Raw genomic sequence first — 19,181 nt, forward strand, 5'->3', positions numbered from 1 at the left:
ACGCTGCTGGTTATAACGCGTGCTCGTACTCACTGTTTCAGCACCGCGGACAGCGACGCGCGTCACCTCGGCCGCGTTCATTCACCGTCGCGTCCACCGCGGGTCCACACACCAGCGAGCGGTGTTTATCTTGACAGGAGCGGGTCTCGGATGATGATTATGATGATGATGATGATAGTCAGCGGATGCGTGTATCAGCTGAGCCACACACCCACCTCCGCCCCGCCCCTCTGCCGCACGTCAGCCACGCCCCCAGGAACGCCGACGGCACTGCGCATGTGTGTAGTATATGGCATAGGCCGTTCATAGGTTGTACTACGCACATGCGCACTTCGTCACCCGTCATCCTGAGAGAGCCACAAAAAGGATGTGAAATGTTTTCTCAGTAAGCAGCACATTTGGCTATTTTGTATTCAGGTTTTCCCTCAAACAGCTTCAGAATTGTCGTTTCACAACCACAAGTCTTCATAAAGGGGTTCAAAATAATCCATGTGCAGTTTTTGTTCAGCAAAATATTGTCTTTATAATTCCAGTGACGTAGATATTCTCCCAAACAGAGCTGTTCACATTGAACATAGTGGCGTTCATGAATAAATCGAATCGAGTCGCTCTTAGAGACAGTCACGTGTCGCCACCTACTGGCGGAACGATGTGACTTGCAGAACGAGTCGCTGTAAAATCCAAACTATGAACAGTCTTGTTTTATAATCACGCGTTTTCCAGTTCTCCCATAATTCCAGTGTTTGTTTGGCAGCTCTGTGTTGATGTTTGAATTGAATACGAATTATTGATGATTTATTTAAGCTATTTAACACTTGAAAATCTCTCACTGACTTACACTGATACACGTTCAATAATAGCGAACAAACAGTGATGATGCCATATTTGCATATTCATCTCATGCATTTGCATACTGAGTTTTTATTGGTCTTGCCATCTTTGCATATGTTTTATCATTTCTACACATCTTTAATCTTGTTTTGAGTGTTTGTGTTCATTTAAAGGTTAAAGTATTGCCATCTGTGTTTCAACTTTAAAACATTTTTTATTTGATTAAATCTCTCACCGAAGAGCTTCATTATACGAGCGCAGGTTTGGTCTCCATTCACAAATTCACTGATGACATCAACAGCCAGCTGTTACCGTGGCAACCGGCTCCATCAAAGAGACAGCTTATGTGTGTCATGTGACAGGAAGAAGACGTGCCATGAAAAAAGCCTGTAAGTGTTAATGTCAGATGATGATGTTTGGAGAATCTGATGTTTCTGTGATCTATTCAGGGGTTAAAGGCACAGCAGCATTTCTCTGTTCAAACAGGGTTTGATTTGTGTCATATTCTGTTTATTTTGGTAAGTAAAAAATCTAGTGTGTGTTATTCAATAAAAGCCACTATCAGTAAAAATACAGAAATTTAATAAAAAACATATTATTCTGCTTGCTTGCACAATAAACGCTTCCCGTAATAGTTTAATATGACTCAACACTAACAATAAATTATATTTATTTGATTAACATCATATTTTTAATGGTTATTATCACCCAAATTAATAAATGAAATTGATCATTTGAATCTAACCATGTCATTTATCAAATGAAAAAAAATATTTGTAGATTTAATTTTTAGTGTTTTATTTTATTAATTTACGTTTTAATTTTTAATTGTTTATCTATTTTAATTGGACATTTTTATGATTTAATTTTTAGTAAGTGTTTTATTTTTTGGTGTTTTAATTTTAAATTGTTTATTTTAATTTTACATTTTTTTATTTCATTTTTAGTAAGTGTTTTATTTTAATTGTTTTTATTTATTTTTATTTTATAGTTCTATTATTTAATTTCTAGTAATTGTTTTATTTTAGAATTATTTATTGTAATTTTATAATTGTATGATTTAATTTTTTATTAAGTGTTTTACTTTAATAGTTTTTATTGTAATTTTACATTTTTATGATTTCATTTTAGCGTTATATTTTAATTGTTTTTATTTTTAAATATTTATTTATTTTAATTTAATTTTTAGTGTTTTATTTTAATTTTCAATTATTTATTTTTGTAATTTAAAATTTTTAGAATTTAAGTTTTATTTTTATGTTTTGTGGTGTGTTTTGGAGCCATCTAGTGGATTAAGGGAAAATAACAACATATGGCTGTTGTACCCTATCGTTCATGATTAAAGGAAGATGTAGTGGACAAATACAGTTTTATGCAAAAGTTTGGGCCCCTGATAATTATCATAATTTGGGAACCCAATGGAATAATCGTAAATATTGAACATCAATATAGAGGGTAGGCCTATGCACTGACGTCCCTTTCCCGCCGGAACACGCGCCCTCAGCCGGACTGAGTGGCGAAAGAGCTGCTGACTGGATTTAATAGAGGAAACTGCGAGTAAAACACGATTAAACTAAAGGTTGAACTCGATAATGTTCCTGCTACAACTGACCAAAGATCCAGTAATCCATGGATATTGACAAGCAGTCAGGAATCGTGTTTCCAGACGTTTATATCGTGCCTGATTTCGACGCCGAGGAAATACATAAAGCTAATTTGCATGTGAACGCTTTATATAAATACAATATAGGTAGGTCTAAATCCGCGTGATCACTTACATCGATGTTATATATCATCCAGCCCTAAAACTTGTATAGTTTTTGTCAGTGTTTATTTAAAAACACCCAATTGTGCAGAATATTGAATATATAACAATACAATATATAGGCCGGGGTATGATTTTACCTCAAAATTCAACATATTGACAAAATGATAACTGAAAATTCACGGTTCGCTGTCTGGAGTCCAGCTGTTTCTGTGAATTGCATCGATCCACTTGCTTCTCTTTTCTTTAGCTTTCTTCAGCCTGTAAAAATATACCTCGGATTTCTGGTATAATATATTTGTACAGTCAGTCGCAAAGTTCTTTCCCGTTTTGTGTGTTTTTCGCGGCATTCACGCTGAACACCAATAGCCGCTCAGTGGGCGTGACCGCAGTCTCAACGGCCGACGGTGACGTCACGACAATTTTGTGTTGCAACCAATCATCAAGTGACTACAGGTATTCAAATCACCACAACTGAAAGGGCCAAACTTTTGCACAGCCTATTTTTCACATTTGAATTTATTTCATAAACTCAATTCTGCTACACTAAGAATTTTGGTCTGAAAAACATCCTGAATGACACTTCATTATGATCTTTTCTTACAAAGAGAGCAAATTATTATGTGTGTCCAAACTGTAAATCTAAATATTCTTTGTTTTTAAATCACGTGTTTTCCTCTGATGTTCCGTCGAACACCACTAGAGGTCCTCAGCTGCACGAACAAACTCCACACCAGGAACATTTATCAACATTTATTCATTCATTCTATAAAAACATGTGCATATTTCTAAACAGATTTACAGATATTTAATGTAGATTAAAAATTAATAAAAAGAATACAAATCTATCAACAACATGGTATAACATGATTTTCATTATTGTCTTTTTTTAGTACAAATATTTAAATATTTATAAATCATTTTTACTGAAAAATGAATCAAAATGAAGTGAGTTTGTGAGTAAAACAAGAACAAATATCCAATGGAGTCAGAAAAATAATCTGAATTCAAAATGAAAACAAGTTTATTTTTCTGACTTTATTAGCAGATATTTGTTCTTGTTTTAAGCACAAACTCACTCATTTAATATCTTCAGTCGTTTCTCTTCTCCAGTAAATGTATCTTGATTTTGAATGTTTAGATTTGTGCAGAAACGCTGATGAAGAACATCATGTTTTGCAGGGTAACTCTGTATGTACACAAGCTGTGGTTCTGAATCTCTCCTAAAGCTCGTAGAAGTCCAGATGAGCGCCGGACGGGTAGTCGTCGTCCAGCAGGAGCTTCATGAGTTTGGCTCCGGACTCCTGGCAGGAGAGCAGCTGACCGTCGGAACACATGGAGGAGAAGGAGCGGCGCAGCGTCAGGTCTCCAGAGAAACGGCGCGCTTGAAGCTGCATGTCTGTGTCCAGAGGACCTGCGGCACACGCCTCATGATCAGAAACATGCATTTCATTTTTTAGGAAGTGTTTAATTTTACATTTTTATTTTATTTTATTTATTTATTATAATTTTATATTTTTACAATTACAATTTTAGTGAGTGTTCATTTTGATTGTTTTATTTTAATTTTAAATTTTTTTTATGATTTAATTTTTAGTATTTTATTTTTGTTATATTTTTTTTAACTGTTTATCTATTTTATTTAGACATTTTATTTAATTTTTAGTAATTGTTTTATTTTAGTTGTTTTTATTTTTTAATTACTTTAATTTATGTTTATGGTTTATTTTTTAGTGTTTTATTTAAATTGTTTTTGTTTATTTAAATTTGAAATTTTTATGATTTAATTTCTAGTAATTGCTTTATTTTAATTGTTTTTATTTTTTAATTTTTTTTTTTATTTTATATGTTTATGATTTCATTTTTAGTGTTTTATTTTAATTGTTTTTATTTTTAATTATTTATTTATTTTAATTTTTAAACCCTGCAACAAACAGTAACAATGTTTCTGTATGTTACTTTAGGTCATTTCTGCACGTCTGTTTAAGAGCGATCATCAGACCGGGACGTGACACTCACCCGGAGCGTAACTCAGCACTCGGACGTCCGGCTCCTCCTCGGCCAACACTCGGAACATCATGTCCCGGGCGGCTTTCCCGGTGCAGTACAGGACCCACGACGGGAAGGGCTTCAGTGCACACAGAGAGCTGATGTTGACCACCGTGCGCCGCAGGCCGAGACGACGAGGAAACGCCTGCAGAACGCCAGCCGTCAGACTGAGAGCGCCGCTCACGTTGAGCGACAGGTACCGGTTGACCTCCGCGGGGTCCGTGAACGTCTGAGCGAAGCGAGATATGTCGCCCAGAGAGCCTGGAAAGAGAGAGGAGACGCTGTCACACACGCTACAAGAGAGAACAACGTTCCAAGAACATGTTTTCAGCAGAATATATTTTTGTTATCTGTGTAGAGACGAGCTTCAGCACACCTGCGTTGTTGATCAGAAGTAAGTGGTCCATTTCAGACGAGGGCGTCTCTTTAGCCGCCTGAAGCGTTTTCTCCACGCCCTCCGTCTTCTCCAGATCCGCCTGCACGCAGCGGACGTCCGGTTTGTTCTGTCCGCCGTACAGGGTCACGATGTCTTCCTTGACCTCGTTCAGCTGATCCGCGGTTCGGGCCACCAGCAGCAGGACGGATCCGGGCTTCAGCAGACGGCTCATCTGGAACGCCAGCGTCCGGCCGTAGCCTTTGGAGGCTCCCGTGATGATGCACAGCGCTCTTCCCAGATCCCTGCAGAACTCTCCAGAGATCACGTCTTCCATTGTGGGACACTGACGAGAAGCTTCAGAGAAGCTGGAGGTGGAGGCTGGAGGTGATGGAGCAGCTCAGCGGAGCGGCGCTTTATGTCGAGTGACTCCGAGAGGAACGAATCCATTTCACACGGAGTGGCACAAAAGATCATTCACAAAGAGTGCATGAATGTGCAGAATTTTCCCTTTGAATTCAGTTTATTTTTCTGACTCCATTAGCAGATATTTGATCTTGTTTTAAGCACAAACTCACTTCATTCTAATTCATTTTTCAGTCTTAATATCATCTTCAGTCATTTCTCTTCTCCAGTAAATGTATCTTGATTTAAGAATGTTTAGATATTTGTGCTGGAAAACAAGACAGAAACACTGAGGAAGAACATCATGTTTTGCAGTGTAAAGCATTTATTAATCTTAGTGTTAATTTTTTAGCGTAAATAACATCTAAAACTCTTACAAATGAGAAAAACAAGCAATTAATTATACAGGAACCAACAAGAGTGAAGCAGAATAACAGCAGAGTGGAAGTGTAAATGCGGAACAGGACAGAAAAGAGATTCTCTTTCATAAGACGCACAAGCAGAACTATATAATTATGATATAGGAATGATATCAGCTGTCCAGAGCAGTGTGAAGTGGGCAGTGTGTGTCGTTGATCTAATGTCCGGCACTAATCGTCGGAGCAGCACGTGTCCATGTGTTCTCACGTGACGGTCAGGAGGACACAGAATACGGTCACTGCTGCTCCTCCTGACGGATGAATATCAGGAATTAAACAAACTACACTTTATTAAAATTAATAATGCACACTGTAAGCAAACAAAACATCAGTAGAAAGTTGGACATTTTGCATTAAGTTTGCAGATGTTTCCTTTAACCCTTAAACACAATGATTAAAAAAAAATCAATACGGAAAGTTTCTGAAAGAGTCTCTTCTGCTCATCAGGTCTGTGTTTATTTGATCAAAAATACAGTAAAACAGTGAAATATTATTCCAGTGTAAATCAGCTGTTTTCTATGTGAATATATAGTAAAGTGTAATTTATTCCTGTGATCAAAGCTGAATTTTTAGCATCATTACTCCAGTCTTCAGTGTCACATGATCCTTCAGAAATCATTCTGATATGATGATTTGATGATCAAGAAACATTTATGATTATTATCAATATTGCAAACAGTCATATTTTTGTGGAAACTGTGATACATTTTATTTTTCAGGATTCTTTGATGAATAGAAAGTTCAGAAGAACAGCATTTATTTGAAATAGGATCTTTTTTGAATCTGTTAGTCGAACATGTGGTCAGTGTTGAGTCGATGTGTCACTCTTGACCAGCAGGTCAGCTCAGATCGTTAAAGTAACGACTGCACGTTTCGTGAATATGCTGGACTCTTGAATGGACTTTAACGTTGTTGTGGTTTGTGTTGGAAGGAGCCAGAAGGTGGCGGCGGGGGAAGGAAGGTGCTGGAAGCGGTCCGGCGGGTGTCCAGGTGGCGGCAGCTGTCTTTTCTCCTCTCTTGACTGGCGGCTCCAACTGAGGGACAAAAATATCCCAAACTGAGGCTCTTACGGCGAGGTAAATGCATGCGTTTGAAATGTGTGCAAATGTTTGCTATCTAAAAGAGCATTAAATCTCTAATGCGGTAATTGCTGCGTGTGCCTGTTTCTGCTCTCTCCACAGTCCTCTGGGCCTCTGGACCCTGACCGTCCCGTCCACAGCCTCACGCGTCACCTCAACACCCCCCTACTGAACCCCAACATGGTACAGCTGGAGCCGTCGGCTATTTTAGAAAGTGCCAGTGGAATCCCAGCTGTCAGTCTGAAGCTCACTGAGGTTAGAGAAGAAGACATGGAGTTTGTGGAAGTGTTTGACTCTCCAGGGAAAGGCAGGGGCCTGCGGGCCACCAAAGAGGCTTGGGCCGGAGACGTTCTGTTCGCTGAACCCCCTTTTGCATCTGTGGTGTTTGACAGGTAAGAGTCTGATCGAAGTACAGTCAAACATTATGATTTCTACAGGAAGTGAAGGAGGAGGAACGTACAGGTCATTAGATCAGTGATGGACACTGAACAAGAACAAACATCTGCCAATGGAGTCAGAAAAATAAATTCAAAGGAAAAACAAGATTATTTTTCTGACTCCATTAGCAGATATTTGATCTTGTTTTAAGCACAAACTCACTTCATTTTGATTCATTTTTCAGTCTTAATATCTTCAGTCATTTCTCTTCTCCAGTAAATGTATCTTGATTTAAGAATGTTTAGATATTTGTGCTGGAAAACAAGACAGAAACACTGAAGAAGAGCATCATGTTTGAAGAGTAAAGTTACACTAGCGTTTGATCACAGTATTGTGTGTTTAACTGAAATAAAATAAAATATAAAACTTGTTTTATTTCATCTAGTTGACAAGGAAACTTTTCTCATTTTCATTTGGTTTAACTTGATGTACTAAAGTAACAAACTAAAACTGAAACAAAAATGAATAAAAACTATATTTAGAAAGAACAAAAACTAATAAAAATGACAAAAACACAACAAAATTAGCAAAACTCTAACTAAAATTTACAAGAAATTTACAAGAAAATACTTTTTCTACTTCAAATTTGCTGTTTCTTTGTAATTATTTGTAAAATTTACTAGCGTTTTCTGAGTGAAAATTGTTTCAAAGTAAATCACTCTAAAAAATAACTAAAAAACAAAACAAATTTACACAGTAAAATACCATTTTCTATTGAAACTGTATTACAATGCATTCTGGGTAATATTATTTGTCGTTTTCGAGAAAGTAGCCTACAGGCCTCTTTTCTTAAAATGACAAATATTACCCAGAGTGCATTGTTTTTATGGTATATTTCTGTTTCAGTGGAAAACGATATTTTACTGTGTAAATGTGTTTAGTTTTTTACAGTTATTTTTTAGTGTACAGCGGATTGTTTTTGGTGTAATTCAAAATATTACTAAAAACTATAATAATACTCTCTTAGAAATAAAGTTTCAGTGGGATTCTGTGCAGAACTCAACTTCACAGAGCACTTTATGCCATAAAGCAGAAATGTTTTAAATGATTGTTCATGTTTAAAAGGTTATTTCCATTTTTTCTAGTGACAAATGATGTTTATGAGCTGCTTAATTCACAGAATTGAATCATCATAATGTTCAAACAAAATTAAAAGAATTAAAGCTATATCTATAAAATGATCCTATGATCTGAACTCTTATATGAAGCACCTGACGGAGCCATTTAAAGTTCCATGTAGAGCCTTTTCAAATGAGAATGTGCTCTGATTATGATTGAGCTTCAAATAACGTCTGAATCTAATGTGTGAGGTCAGGTCAGTCGAGTCATATGCTGTTAATAGTCTATATTTAATCTTAAGATGATTCGTGTGGCGGTTCCAGAGCTAAAAACACTGTAAAATCAAGATTAGAGTCGAGCAATTTAGGTTCAGAAGTGAAGAATCTTATTTACTCACCGTGAAGAATCAGTTTTCCGATTTGAACATTATGTATAAAAACAGGATTGCATAAGATGATTCAGCATGAAAGAATAAGGTAAGTGGGTCACCGAATACTGTGTCACGGCCATATATGTGTAAGTTTGTTCCTAAAACATGTGCTTTGTCTCTAGAATGTGTTTGTAACTCTGTAAATCAACTCACTGTTGACCGTTCAAACTTTCTGAGAGAGAGTGACCTGTCCTGTTGTTTCTGGTCCAGTTACGCCGCCAGGGTCTGTCACGGCTGTTTCCGGCGTCAGGAGAAGCTGCAGCGATGCGGACAGTGCAGGTTTGCGCAGTACTGCGACAGGACGTGTCAGCGCGCCGCCTGGGAAGAACACAAGCAAGAGTGTGCTGCTATCAAGAGCTACGGCAAAGTGCCCAATGAAAACGTCCGGTAGGAGCCTAAACACTCCACCGAGGTCGAGTTATGATGCATGTCAAATGTGCTCCAATGATAGTCTAAATGCACTGCACATTAATGCTGGTGTGTTCAGATGTATTTTAGTGTTCAGACATTGTCCACGCTCCCTGAAGTATCTCATCTTCACGTAGCGTTCACTCATAATCTGACAGAAATGACAGAAAAATCTGATGTTCTGTGATCGCGTGTGTTTCAGTCTCGCCGCCCGCATCTTGTGGCGTATGGATAAGGAGGGCAGTGTGGTGTCGGACATGCAGCTGACCACCCTGGACGAGCTGGAGGACCACATCTGTGACATCACCGGCGATGACCTGAAGGACTTCAAAGTCGACATACACAATTTCCTAGACTTCTGGCCTCGTTCCAGCAAACCGCACACGGTGGACAGCGTCTCGCACATCCTCGGAGTGGTACGTGAGCTTCTGATCATCATATCAGGTGTTCAGAAGTGCACAAACGCTTGGAATAATTACGATTTTTTAATGTTATTGAAAGAAGTTTCCTATGTTCACCAAGACTGATCAAAAATACAGTAAAAACAGTGAAATAATATTACTATGTAAATCAGCTGTTTTCTATGTGAATATATAGTGAAGTGTAATTTATTCCTGTGATCAAAGCTGAATTTTCAGCATCATTACTCCAGTCTTCAGGGTCACATGATCCTTCAGAAATCATTCTGATATGATGATTTGCTGCTCAAGAAACATTTATGATTATTATCAGTGTTGAAAATGGTTCAAATTTTTATTTTTCAGGATTCTTTGATGAATAGAAAGTTCAAAAGACCAACATTTATTTGAAATAAAATCTTTTGTAATATTATAAATGTCACTTTTGATCAGTTTAATGCGTCCTTGATGAATAAAAGTATTAATTTCGTGTTTTTTTTCTTCAATTTTTTAAATCTTGCTCATCCTAAACTTTTGAATAGCTGTGTATCACAGTTTCCATAAAAATATGAACTGTTTTCAACACTGATAATAATCATAAATATTTCTTGAGCATCAAATCATCATATTAGAATGATTTCTGAAGGATCATGTGACACTGAAGACTGGAGTAATGATGCTGAAAATTCAGCTTTGATCACAGAAATAAATTACACTTTACTATATATTCACATAGAAAACAGCTGATTTACTGGAATAATATTTCACAGTTTTTACATTATTTTTGGTGACATAATTTCTTCTTTCAATAACGTTAAAAAATCGTGATTATTCCAAACATTTGAGCGGTGGTGTGCACATGACATGCTGTAACTCTTCGTTCATGTGTGCCAGATCAACTGTAACGGGTTCGTGGTGAGCGATCAGAGAGGTCTGCATGCGGTCGGTGTCGGCTTGTTTCCCAACTTGTGTCTGGTCAACCACGACTGCTGGCCCAACTGCACCGTCATACTCAACAACGGCAAGTAAGTTCGTCTTCACATCCTCTGTGGAGAGCGTGAGAGCAGCCAGGTGAAAGTAACATGGGTGGGTGAGGAATCAGAGAGAAGATGGCTGGAGGAAGTGAGAGTTTGAACTGAAAGAGTTGGGAAGGGTCGGCCGAGCTGGAATAACCCGCCCGGCGCTCATGTGATTCAGGGTTTCCGTGAAATGCTGTACTGTATATGCTGTACAGAGATCATTGATGTTTGTTGAGTTCATGCATTTTTGTCATAATGTTCGTGAAATTCGTGTCAACACTCAGCTGTGTGTAATTTTAATGTTAAGTACACTACCATTCCTCTCGCACACCTCGGCCTCCAGACATAATGTGTATAACGAACTTTCAGGTTGTAGTGTTGCATCTTTTTAATGTCAGAACAACAACAAGGCTTCTTGCTTTGTGTTTCAGTCAGTCGGCTGTCGATACTATGTATCACTCTCAGAAGAGGTGGGTCCGTTCAGCTCTACCTCTGTTCTTCAGATCTTCCTCTCTCAGCTTTCACCATCACATCCATCAGCCCAAATAATCAACTACCCAAACACAGCCGAACACAACATCACACTGAAGAGCTTTCATCGAGAGTTTACCTGTAACACCTACCCAGCTAACAAAGATACATTCTAAGAACGTTTTGATAAAGTTATGAAAATGGTATTTCTGAACGTTCAAAACATCCTGTTTTTTAAAAAAAAAAAGTTATTTCTTGTTGTTATGTGAATGTTCCATTCTTCAAACATTATGTGAACGTTACTTTTAAATGTTCTCTCAACGTTCTAAAAACAAGTATTTACATTTAAAAATGTTACACGAACATCCACCTTAAATGTTTCAGGACAAAAAATTTCATGAATGATGTATAAATAATGTGTTTGTGATAATGTTTTGAGATAACGTTGAACAAACATTCTATTAACGTTACTGTGAGAACGTTTGTTCATAACTTTGAGAGAACCTTGTCAGAACGTTCTGAGAGTGTTGTACACTCTAAAAATGCTGGGTTGAAAACAACCCAAGTTGGGTTGAAAATGGACAAACCCAGCGATTGGGTTGTTTTAATCCAGTGAAACATTCATCGAATGACTTATTAATAAATGTTCACCTTTTGATTATTACTGCAGACTCTAATAATAATGTGTCTGCTTTTTAATTACCAACATATTTTGGGTTCATTTTAAGCCAGACATATAATCATTTTTAAACAATAGTTGGGTTAAATAAAACTACCCAGCATGTTGGACAAACATTTAACCCAACCGCTGGGTTTGTCCATTTTCAACCCAACTTGGGTTGTTTTTAACCCATTTTTAGAGTGTATGTTAGCTGGGTAGATTCTGGATTAAACCCCAAATCAAATTCTGATATTTAAAAAAACTTTCCATACAGAGATGGGGTGGAATAAAAACCATTAAAAGGATAAGGCTCAAAAACATAAATTCTGTTATTGTTTCATCGTGTTTTCTTTTGTGTTCCGCCGAAGAAAGAAACTCATACAGGTTTGGAACGACACGAGAGTGAAGAAATGATGACAGAATTTAAGTTTGGGACTGAACGATGACGAGTTTGACTGTAACGGCGGGTGCTGATGGGTGGTTGGTCCATTTGTTGTCACTTCTAACCTCTTTCACACCTAATAACAGATTCTTCCAGCACTGACAGCTGCCACAACTAATTGCCCTTTTCATATGCAAATATATGTGAGTTCACGACTTTCTGAACATTTGTCAGGCTTGTCTGTGTGTGTCATTGTGTTTCCGTCTGCTGTCAGATCAAGTTAAGATGTTGTATATGATCGTTATCTGGGTCTATATACAAAACCTCCTGCGTTTCTGCCTAGTTAGTGAAGAGTGCTTACTTACTTGATCTGGAGGGCCTGTTGACCGCAGGAACTGGTTCTGCTGAAGTGTGTAGACTAGTTTAGCCCACTGAGCCTGTCTGTGTCACAGAATCGAGCTGCGAGCGCTGGGTAAGATCAGTCCCGGAGAAGAAGTGACCGTGTCGTATGTGGACTATCTCAACCTGTCTGAAGATCGCAGGCGTTTGCTGAAGCAGCAGTATTTCTTCGACTGCACCTGCGAGCACTGCACCAACAAAACCAAAGATGACCTGAAGATGGCCGGAGCAGAGGTGGACGGAGTGAAGGTGAAGTTACTCACAACCCTGACAGCAACATAGTTTCGGGCTAGATCCGGCCCACATCTGGTCCGCATGTAATCCACATGTACCAGATGTGGGCCGGATCTGGGCCACACTATGTTGCTGTCTGGGAATATTGGGGCGGTTTGTTTAAAATGTGTATTGGCCTAGAATAACACATCTATGAAAGCTCATTTCCACAACAGAATAGTAAGAATAGGCAATTGCTTTGACTTTTTATCTCACAATTTGTTTGTCTCAGTTTTTCTCAGAATTATGCGTGTTCATGCAGTCAGGTCAGATCCTGAGTTTAAAATTCTGAGAAATCAAGCTAGCAATTGCAAGAAAAAAGTCTGGATTATTAGATAAAAAGTCACAATTACTTTTACATATATTTTTTGAATGTGTGGTGGAAATAAGCTTCCATACACATCGTGTCACAAATGTGGTAAAAGAAACACAGTACTGCATTTTTTCACCCAAAAATGATCATTCTGTCAACATTTACTCGTCCTCATGTCGTTCTAAACCTGTGAATGAATGACTGATTCAGAGACGCAGATACGAGAAGACACGAGACACACAGCATGTTGTCAGCACTATCTGCAGTCCTGCGGCTCTGGACAGATTAGTGCCGTTATATATAGCAGTCCTTCAGTGAGCGCCATAGATAAGGAGCAGAATTCCAGTCTGGAGCTCGTATTACTGACCCTCAGAACACAGAGGATGATGATTAGGAGGTCATTTGATCATCTAGATCAAGGGTTTTCAAACTGGGGTCCGCAGGGGCGTGCTCGTGGTGGAGAAAAACATCAATAATGAACAAAAATCAATACTAAAAATAAGATTAACATAAATTAATTTCTACAAAATTAAATAAAAAATAAACCAAAAATAAATAAAAAGTAGATTTAAATATATTTTAAAAAATAACTACATGATAAAAAAAAAATCAACAATAAAAATAAGATTAAAATAAATTAATTTATAAATACTTAAACAAAAATTAAACCAAAAATAAATAAAAAGTAGATTAAAATATATTTAAACAATAACTACATGATAAAAAAAAATCAATAATAAAAATAAGATTAAAATAAATTAATTTATAAATAATTAAACAAAAATTAGACCAATAAATAAATAAATAATGCATCTAATTGTGCAGTACTGTTGTTAGTAGAAAAACGTAATAATGTAACTTAATACAAACTAAATATCTTCCAAATAATATTTTAGAAATATTTATATTTTTTACAGTGTAAATGGGGTCTCTACACACTGTAAAACATGGTAACCTGCCATTGTTACCATGAAGAGCTATTTCTGCTTGATGTAACCCATAGAAACTAGTTTTGTTTGTATAATTAATGTATTAAGGTTGATTTAGCAATATTACATCATATTTTTTGACTTATGTTAATACATGTTATCAGTTTAGGTTGCCATTTTTGTCAGTATACAAGAAATTAGATGCCTTTAAATGTTAGGACGGGGCTCCTTCACACAATGATGATCATATTAGGGGCGTCTTAAAGATTGAAAATGAATTGTATGTGTTTTAAAAGTTGATAGTTTGTGTTGCGTTCAGAAGGTTGTATTGCACACACAACCGTAAAACCAAACAACAGTCCTGCATCAGAGAGTCAGTTCAGTGATTCAGTTCATTTCACTTCAATGAATCAGTTCTGCCCTGAAATTCAACTTTTGCTTTGAAATATTTAGTTAAATTTTGTTTAGTTCAACTCTGTTTTTTTCACTCAGTTTATTTGTGTATTCCTGTAGCTCAATTATATTATGTTCTGCTCTGAAGGTACCAGAAGAGAAGGTGAAAGAGATCACAGAATACAGCCGGATAATGCTGGAGAAGATGGAGAAGGCCCGGATAGAAGCCAACTACAACGAGGTAAAGATGAGTCCTCATGCGGACGAGCCTCATGCCGCTGCGCGTGTGTAACGTGACACGAGTGTGAATGTGTGTGTGCAGGTGGTGAAGATCTGCCGCGAGTGTGTGGAGAAGCAGGAGAACGTCCTGGCCGACACACACATCTATCAGCTGCGCATGTGGTGCACGCTCAGCGAGGTGCTGTCCTACCTGCAGTTCTTCGAGGAGGCGTCTACGTACGCGCGCAAGATGGTGGAGGGATACCTGTAAGTGTGTGCGATCATGTGATGCTGTCATGCAAAATTAAAGATGCTTTTGTTCCATGTTCATTACCGAAAGTGATTTGGCACACAGATAGAGGACAGTCTGAACATTACCCGATTTTGAAGTCTCTAACTCAATCCCTCTAGCGCCACCAGCTGTCCAAAGTTGCACTCATGTTTATGTAAATAATTTTTGAACCATAAGGCCTAGAAACAAAAATCTTTGATTCTTTGACTCAAGACGATTCGATTGACGCCATTTTCCATCATGAAAATTTTCAGAAAAACCTACTTTTTTTTAACTCCTCCTATGCCGTTGCTTCGATTGTCACGAAAATTTAACCAGATCATCTTCAGACCATGGAATTCATGTCGATTTCTTAAACCGTTTTCGAAAAACGTGCAAACGAATTTTACATAGCGCTTGTGAAAATAGACGTTTCTCCTCAACGCTTTATCGTATTCAGACCAAACTTGGTCCATGTCATCACAAGCATGACCTGAGGCTACATGCAGCGCCACCTACTGGTCCAGAGATACGAAAAAATGGCTATTTTTGCTTATAACTTCTAAACGGTTCATCCAAAAATCATAAAAGTGGCCGTTAGATTTGGGGTTTCATGCCGAGTCGAATGATATCCAATTTTCCCATATTGGCCATTTTGGGTGTCGGCCATTTTTGATGTTGTAGTAAAATGCTGTATTTTGGCGTATCGTTACGAAACTCGGTAGGGGTCTTCGGCACCATGCCCTGACAGTACTTAAAAAGATTCGGGACAGCGCCACCTTGTTGTCAAAAGTTATAATGAAATGTACAAAAATGCTAATAACTTTTGAATAAATCAGCCGGTAATGAAACTGGGCTTGATAGATTACCGAGAACATAGATACCAATTTTGCCATAACTTCCTGTCCGCCATTTTGATTTTCTTTCAAAACTTACTTTTTCGAACTCCTCCAGACCGTTTGTCCGATTTTCACCAAAATCAAATTGTAACATCTTCAGACTATGCCGACTAAAAGTTATGGATTTTGTGTCGATAGACAAAATCATTTTTGTATACCGCATCAACAAATTTGAGGCATGATGCCAAAACGACTATTGAGGCTGTATCTCTGCAGTGCTTTGGCATATTGACACCAAACTTTTGCACCTCACTCTGACCACACCAACTATTTGGTCACTGCGCCACCTATTGGTTGAAAGTGATAAACCATTAAATCTTTACTAGTGACTGTGTTTATGATTTTTCAGTCATTTTGCCTAAAATCATCTTAATATGCCTTTAATTGCTCACTGTTGCAGTCAGTGTGATGCTCCCGGCCATGACTTATTGTACCTTCTTTGTGTTTGGCCCCTTAATTGCTGCTTGCAGCTATATTCTTTCTTTAGTGTTGCTGTTTGAGCATGAAAACGCTCTGCAGAGTTCCAGTTCTTCTCTATATCAGTGTCAGTGTTTCTGAACTCCATTGTAGTCTTGAGTTTTCTTCACAATATTCCTCATTTAAATAATTAATGTGCAGAATAAAGGGGCGGGGCCTGGTTGAGTTAGTTAGTAGTGTGTTGAAACTGGCGGTTATGGTAAGGGGCGGGACATTTCCCAAACACCAATCACAACACACTGCTCCAGCCGACCAATCAGAGCACATTGTGCTTTTCAGAAGGAGGAGCTTCATAGAGACAGGAACTAAACAGAGCGTTACTGACAGACTGGGAAGAGAGGAGCTGAACAATGGAGAATATGAGGAAAATAATCAGGAAAACCTGTTCTAGTAGAGCACAAAAAACAACAACAAGACTGTGTAAAAGGGAATAATGAGGCGTCTTTATATGTTTAAACAGAAAACTGTACCATCCCAACAACGCTCAGCTGGGAATGGCTACGATGAGGGCCGGCGTGACGCACTGGCAGGCGGGGCTGATAGAGGTCGGTCACGGCATGATCTGCAAGGCTTACGCCATCCTAATGATCACCCACGGCCCGATGCATCCCATCACCAAAGACCTGGAGGTAAAGCTGCTACTAACCCACGTTAAAGGGATAGTTCACACACATATGAAAGTATTTATAAGCTACAAACTCATTGATATACTATAATTGTAATGTTTAGAAGGACACGAGTAAATCATTTTAATCTGTTGTATTCAGAAAGAGCAGTCACGGTTTCCCTGTAGTGTCTGAAAACGTTGCTCTGCTCCCATCAGGCCATGCGTGTACAGACAGAGATGGAGCTGCGCATGTTTAAGCAGAACGAGTACGTGTATCACTCGATGCGCGAGGCGGCGCTGCAGAACCAGCCCATGAAGATGATGGGAGAACCGGTCGCTGAGAGCATCAAGAACCTGTTCCGCAGGAAGTGACCTCACACACCGACGACACGATCCACTGTGACAGACACGCTCAGGTCAACCGTAGACTCGCATTTTACATTCAGCAGCTTTTATTCTAAGCGACTAAGAAAAAACAATAATATAAAACACACTCTTAGAAGAAGCTTCTATATGAAACTCAGTTTTGAAGAAAGAAACACAAAAGATTTATATAAGGAGAAATACTTTCATGTTTAGTGATAAAGTATGTTTACAGACTGCATTAAAAAAAAACTGAATTAAAACAAAATTAATTCATTAAACCTAAATCCAGTGCTTGTAATTGATTTTCATGTAATCTGGATTACGTAATCAGATTCCAAAAATGAAGTACTTGTATTTTGATTACTTTACATTTAAAAATACTCGTAGACTACAGTTACTATTCTATTGATCACATGATTACATGCTATTCTCACAATGGCAGTAAATTATTTATAATTCATTGATTTTCCCTACTACTACTACTTTTTTTCAAAAAGCTTATATCCGTTCAGAAGCTCTTCCAAGGTTTGTGTAATCGCACACACAGCATTTGATCACTGGATTTACAGAATCATTTCAAGTGTTTTCTCAACGTCACACTCTAAAAAATAACTGTAAAAAAACTAAACAAGTTTACACAGTAAAACGCCGTTTTCCACTGAAACGGTAATATACCATTAAACAATGCATTTTGGGTAATATTATGTCATTTTCGAGAAAGTAACCTATAAACTACTTTCTCGGAAATCACAAATATTACCCAGAATGCATAATTTTTACCGTATGTTACTTCTGTATATTACAATGCATTCTGGGTAATATTATTTGTCATTTTCGAGGAAGTATCCTTTTGTTCTCTTTTCTTAAAATGACAAATATTACCCAGAATGCAGTGTTTTTATGGTATATTACTGTTTCAATGGAAAACGGTATTTTACTGTGTAAATTTGTTTAGTGTTTTTACAGTTATTTTTTAGAGTGTATCTAATCAGCTCCTGACGAACACATTAATTATGATTTGAATTGTCTTTGGAAGGCTTTTGACACATTAAAATGTACAAATTCATGTCATTCATTCAAGGTTTCATATTTACATGCAGTATATGTACTTGATGCACCTCTGAGATTTCAAGTTAATAAGTTAGGTAAAAAAACAATAAAATGTCATAAATAATAATAATAATATATTCATGGTTCTATGATGTCAGTTAATGGTCACATGACATGCAGATAAAATATTTTTAGCAAGTGTTTATTTACATTTTTTATTTTAAAATTATTTTAATTTACTTTTTTTATGATTTATTTAGTTGATAGTTTTTCATTAAACTCACAAATATCAACATGATATAAGATTATCCTCTTTAAATTAATGTGATAAACGAGGTCAAAAGTAATCTAAAAGTAATTAGATTGTTACCTTAAATGTATAAGCTGATGGATTTCATTACTAACTACAATTTTTGTCAAGTAATTTGGAACATTTTGCAAGTAATCCACCCAGACTAAATCCACAAAACAATCCCATGAACCCTCTAAGGATCTACAGAAGCGTTTCTTCTAATAGTGCAGGTTTATTAGACAAACCGAATCTGTACATTTAGAGATTTATCATTTTCTAAATCACGTGACCATATCAAGGTCACACGGGTTTTTTTAGGCTGTTCTTTGTTTTTGAGTGTAAAGTGTTTTTGTAATTAAAGGTTTAAATGAGGATGTTTGTGGTTTGGCTTTCATTGTTCTTGCACAACTCAAATGTCGCTTTTTCACCGCTCAATAATTAAATGTTGTAACTTTATTAAATTACTGACTTTGTCTCAATGTTTCTTCTAAAAAAGACTCTAGTTA

At 37.3% G+C, this 19,181-nt stretch overlaps 3 protein-coding genes across 5 annotated transcripts in view; 1 reads left to right on the top strand and 2 right to left on the bottom strand.

The window, feature by feature from the left end:
- Positions 1-2,900, bottom strand: part of lzts3b (leucine zipper, putative tumor suppressor family member 3b) — an 18,657-nt gene extending 15,757 nt beyond the window's left edge. Inside the window, exon 1 of one of the 2 annotated variants that reach the window (XM_051904442.1) lies at positions 2,737-2,900. The gene's annotated coding sequence lies outside the window, so the exon portion shown is untranslated. Of the gene's footprint in view, positions 1-33; positions 239-2,736 lie in introns of those variants that run through there. The other variant, XM_051904441.1, reaches the window with a different exon arrangement.
- Positions 2,901-3,372: 472 nt separating this feature from the next.
- sprb (sepiapterin reductase b) lies at positions 3,373-6,452 on the bottom strand. The gene is made up of 3 exons (XM_051902939.1): positions 5,022-6,452; positions 4,616-4,906; positions 3,373-4,010 (listed from the first exon to the last, which is right to left on the bottom strand). Exons 1-3 carry the CDS (start codon positions 5,353-5,355, stop codon positions 3,820-3,822), a joined length of 816 nt encoding a protein of 271 aa, XP_051758899.1. The 5' UTR covers positions 5,356-6,452; the 3' UTR covers positions 3,373-3,819.
- A 330-nt stretch (positions 6,453-6,782) lies between these two features.
- smyd1b (SET and MYND domain containing 1b) lies at positions 6,783-19,047 on the top strand. 2 transcript variants are annotated; one of them, XM_051902923.1, is made up of 11 exons: positions 6,783-6,918; positions 7,024-7,313; positions 9,059-9,235; positions 9,459-9,672; positions 10,549-10,679; positions 11,105-11,143; positions 12,640-12,835; positions 14,643-14,735; positions 14,817-14,980; positions 16,821-16,989; positions 17,184-19,047. In XM_051902923.1, the coding sequence occupies exons 2-11, from the start codon at positions 7,102-7,104 to the stop codon at positions 17,337-17,339; spliced, it is 1,551 nt and encodes a 516-aa protein (XP_051758883.1). In that variant the 5' UTR covers positions 6,783-6,918; positions 7,024-7,101; the 3' UTR covers positions 17,340-19,047. The 2 variants fall into 2 exon arrangements, with proteins under 2 accessions (XP_051758883.1, XP_051758884.1); XM_051902924.1 differs by lacking the exon at positions 11,105-11,143.
- The last annotated feature ends 134 nt before the right edge of the window (positions 19,048-19,181 follow it).

Source organism: Ctenopharyngodon idella, chromosome 8 (assembly GCF_019924925.1).
Source record: "Ctenopharyngodon idella isolate HZGC_01 chromosome 8, HZGC01, whole genome shotgun sequence".
Lineage (NCBI taxonomy): Eukaryota > Metazoa > Chordata > Actinopteri > Cypriniformes > Xenocyprididae > Ctenopharyngodon > Ctenopharyngodon idella.

Excerpts from the sequence above, each read along its gene's own strand:
- sprb (XM_051902939.1), bottom strand. The coding sequence starts at position 5,355 with ATGGAAGACGTGATCTCTGGAGAGTTCTGCAGGGATCTGGGAAGAGCG. Across the intron at positions 4,907-5,021 it reads ACTTCTGATCAACAACGCAG|GCTCTCTGGGCGACATATCT; the intron begins GTGTGCTGAAGC and ends CTCTCTTTCCAG. Across the intron at positions 4,011-4,615 it reads AGTGCTGAGTTACGCTCCGG|GTCCTCTGGACACAGACATG; the intron begins GTGAGTGTCACG and ends CGTGTGCCGCAG.
- smyd1b (XM_051902923.1), top strand. The coding sequence starts at position 7,102 with ATGGTACAGCTGGAGCCGTCGGCTATTTTAGAAAGTGCCAGTGGAATC. Across the intron at positions 9,673-10,548 it reads TCTCGCACATCCTCGGAGTG|ATCAACTGTAACGGGTTCGT; the intron begins GTACGTGAGCTT and ends CATGTGTGCCAG. Across the intron at positions 14,736-14,816 it reads TAGAAGCCAACTACAACGAG|GTGGTGAAGATCTGCCGCGA; the intron begins GTAAAGATGAGT and ends GTGTGTGTGCAG.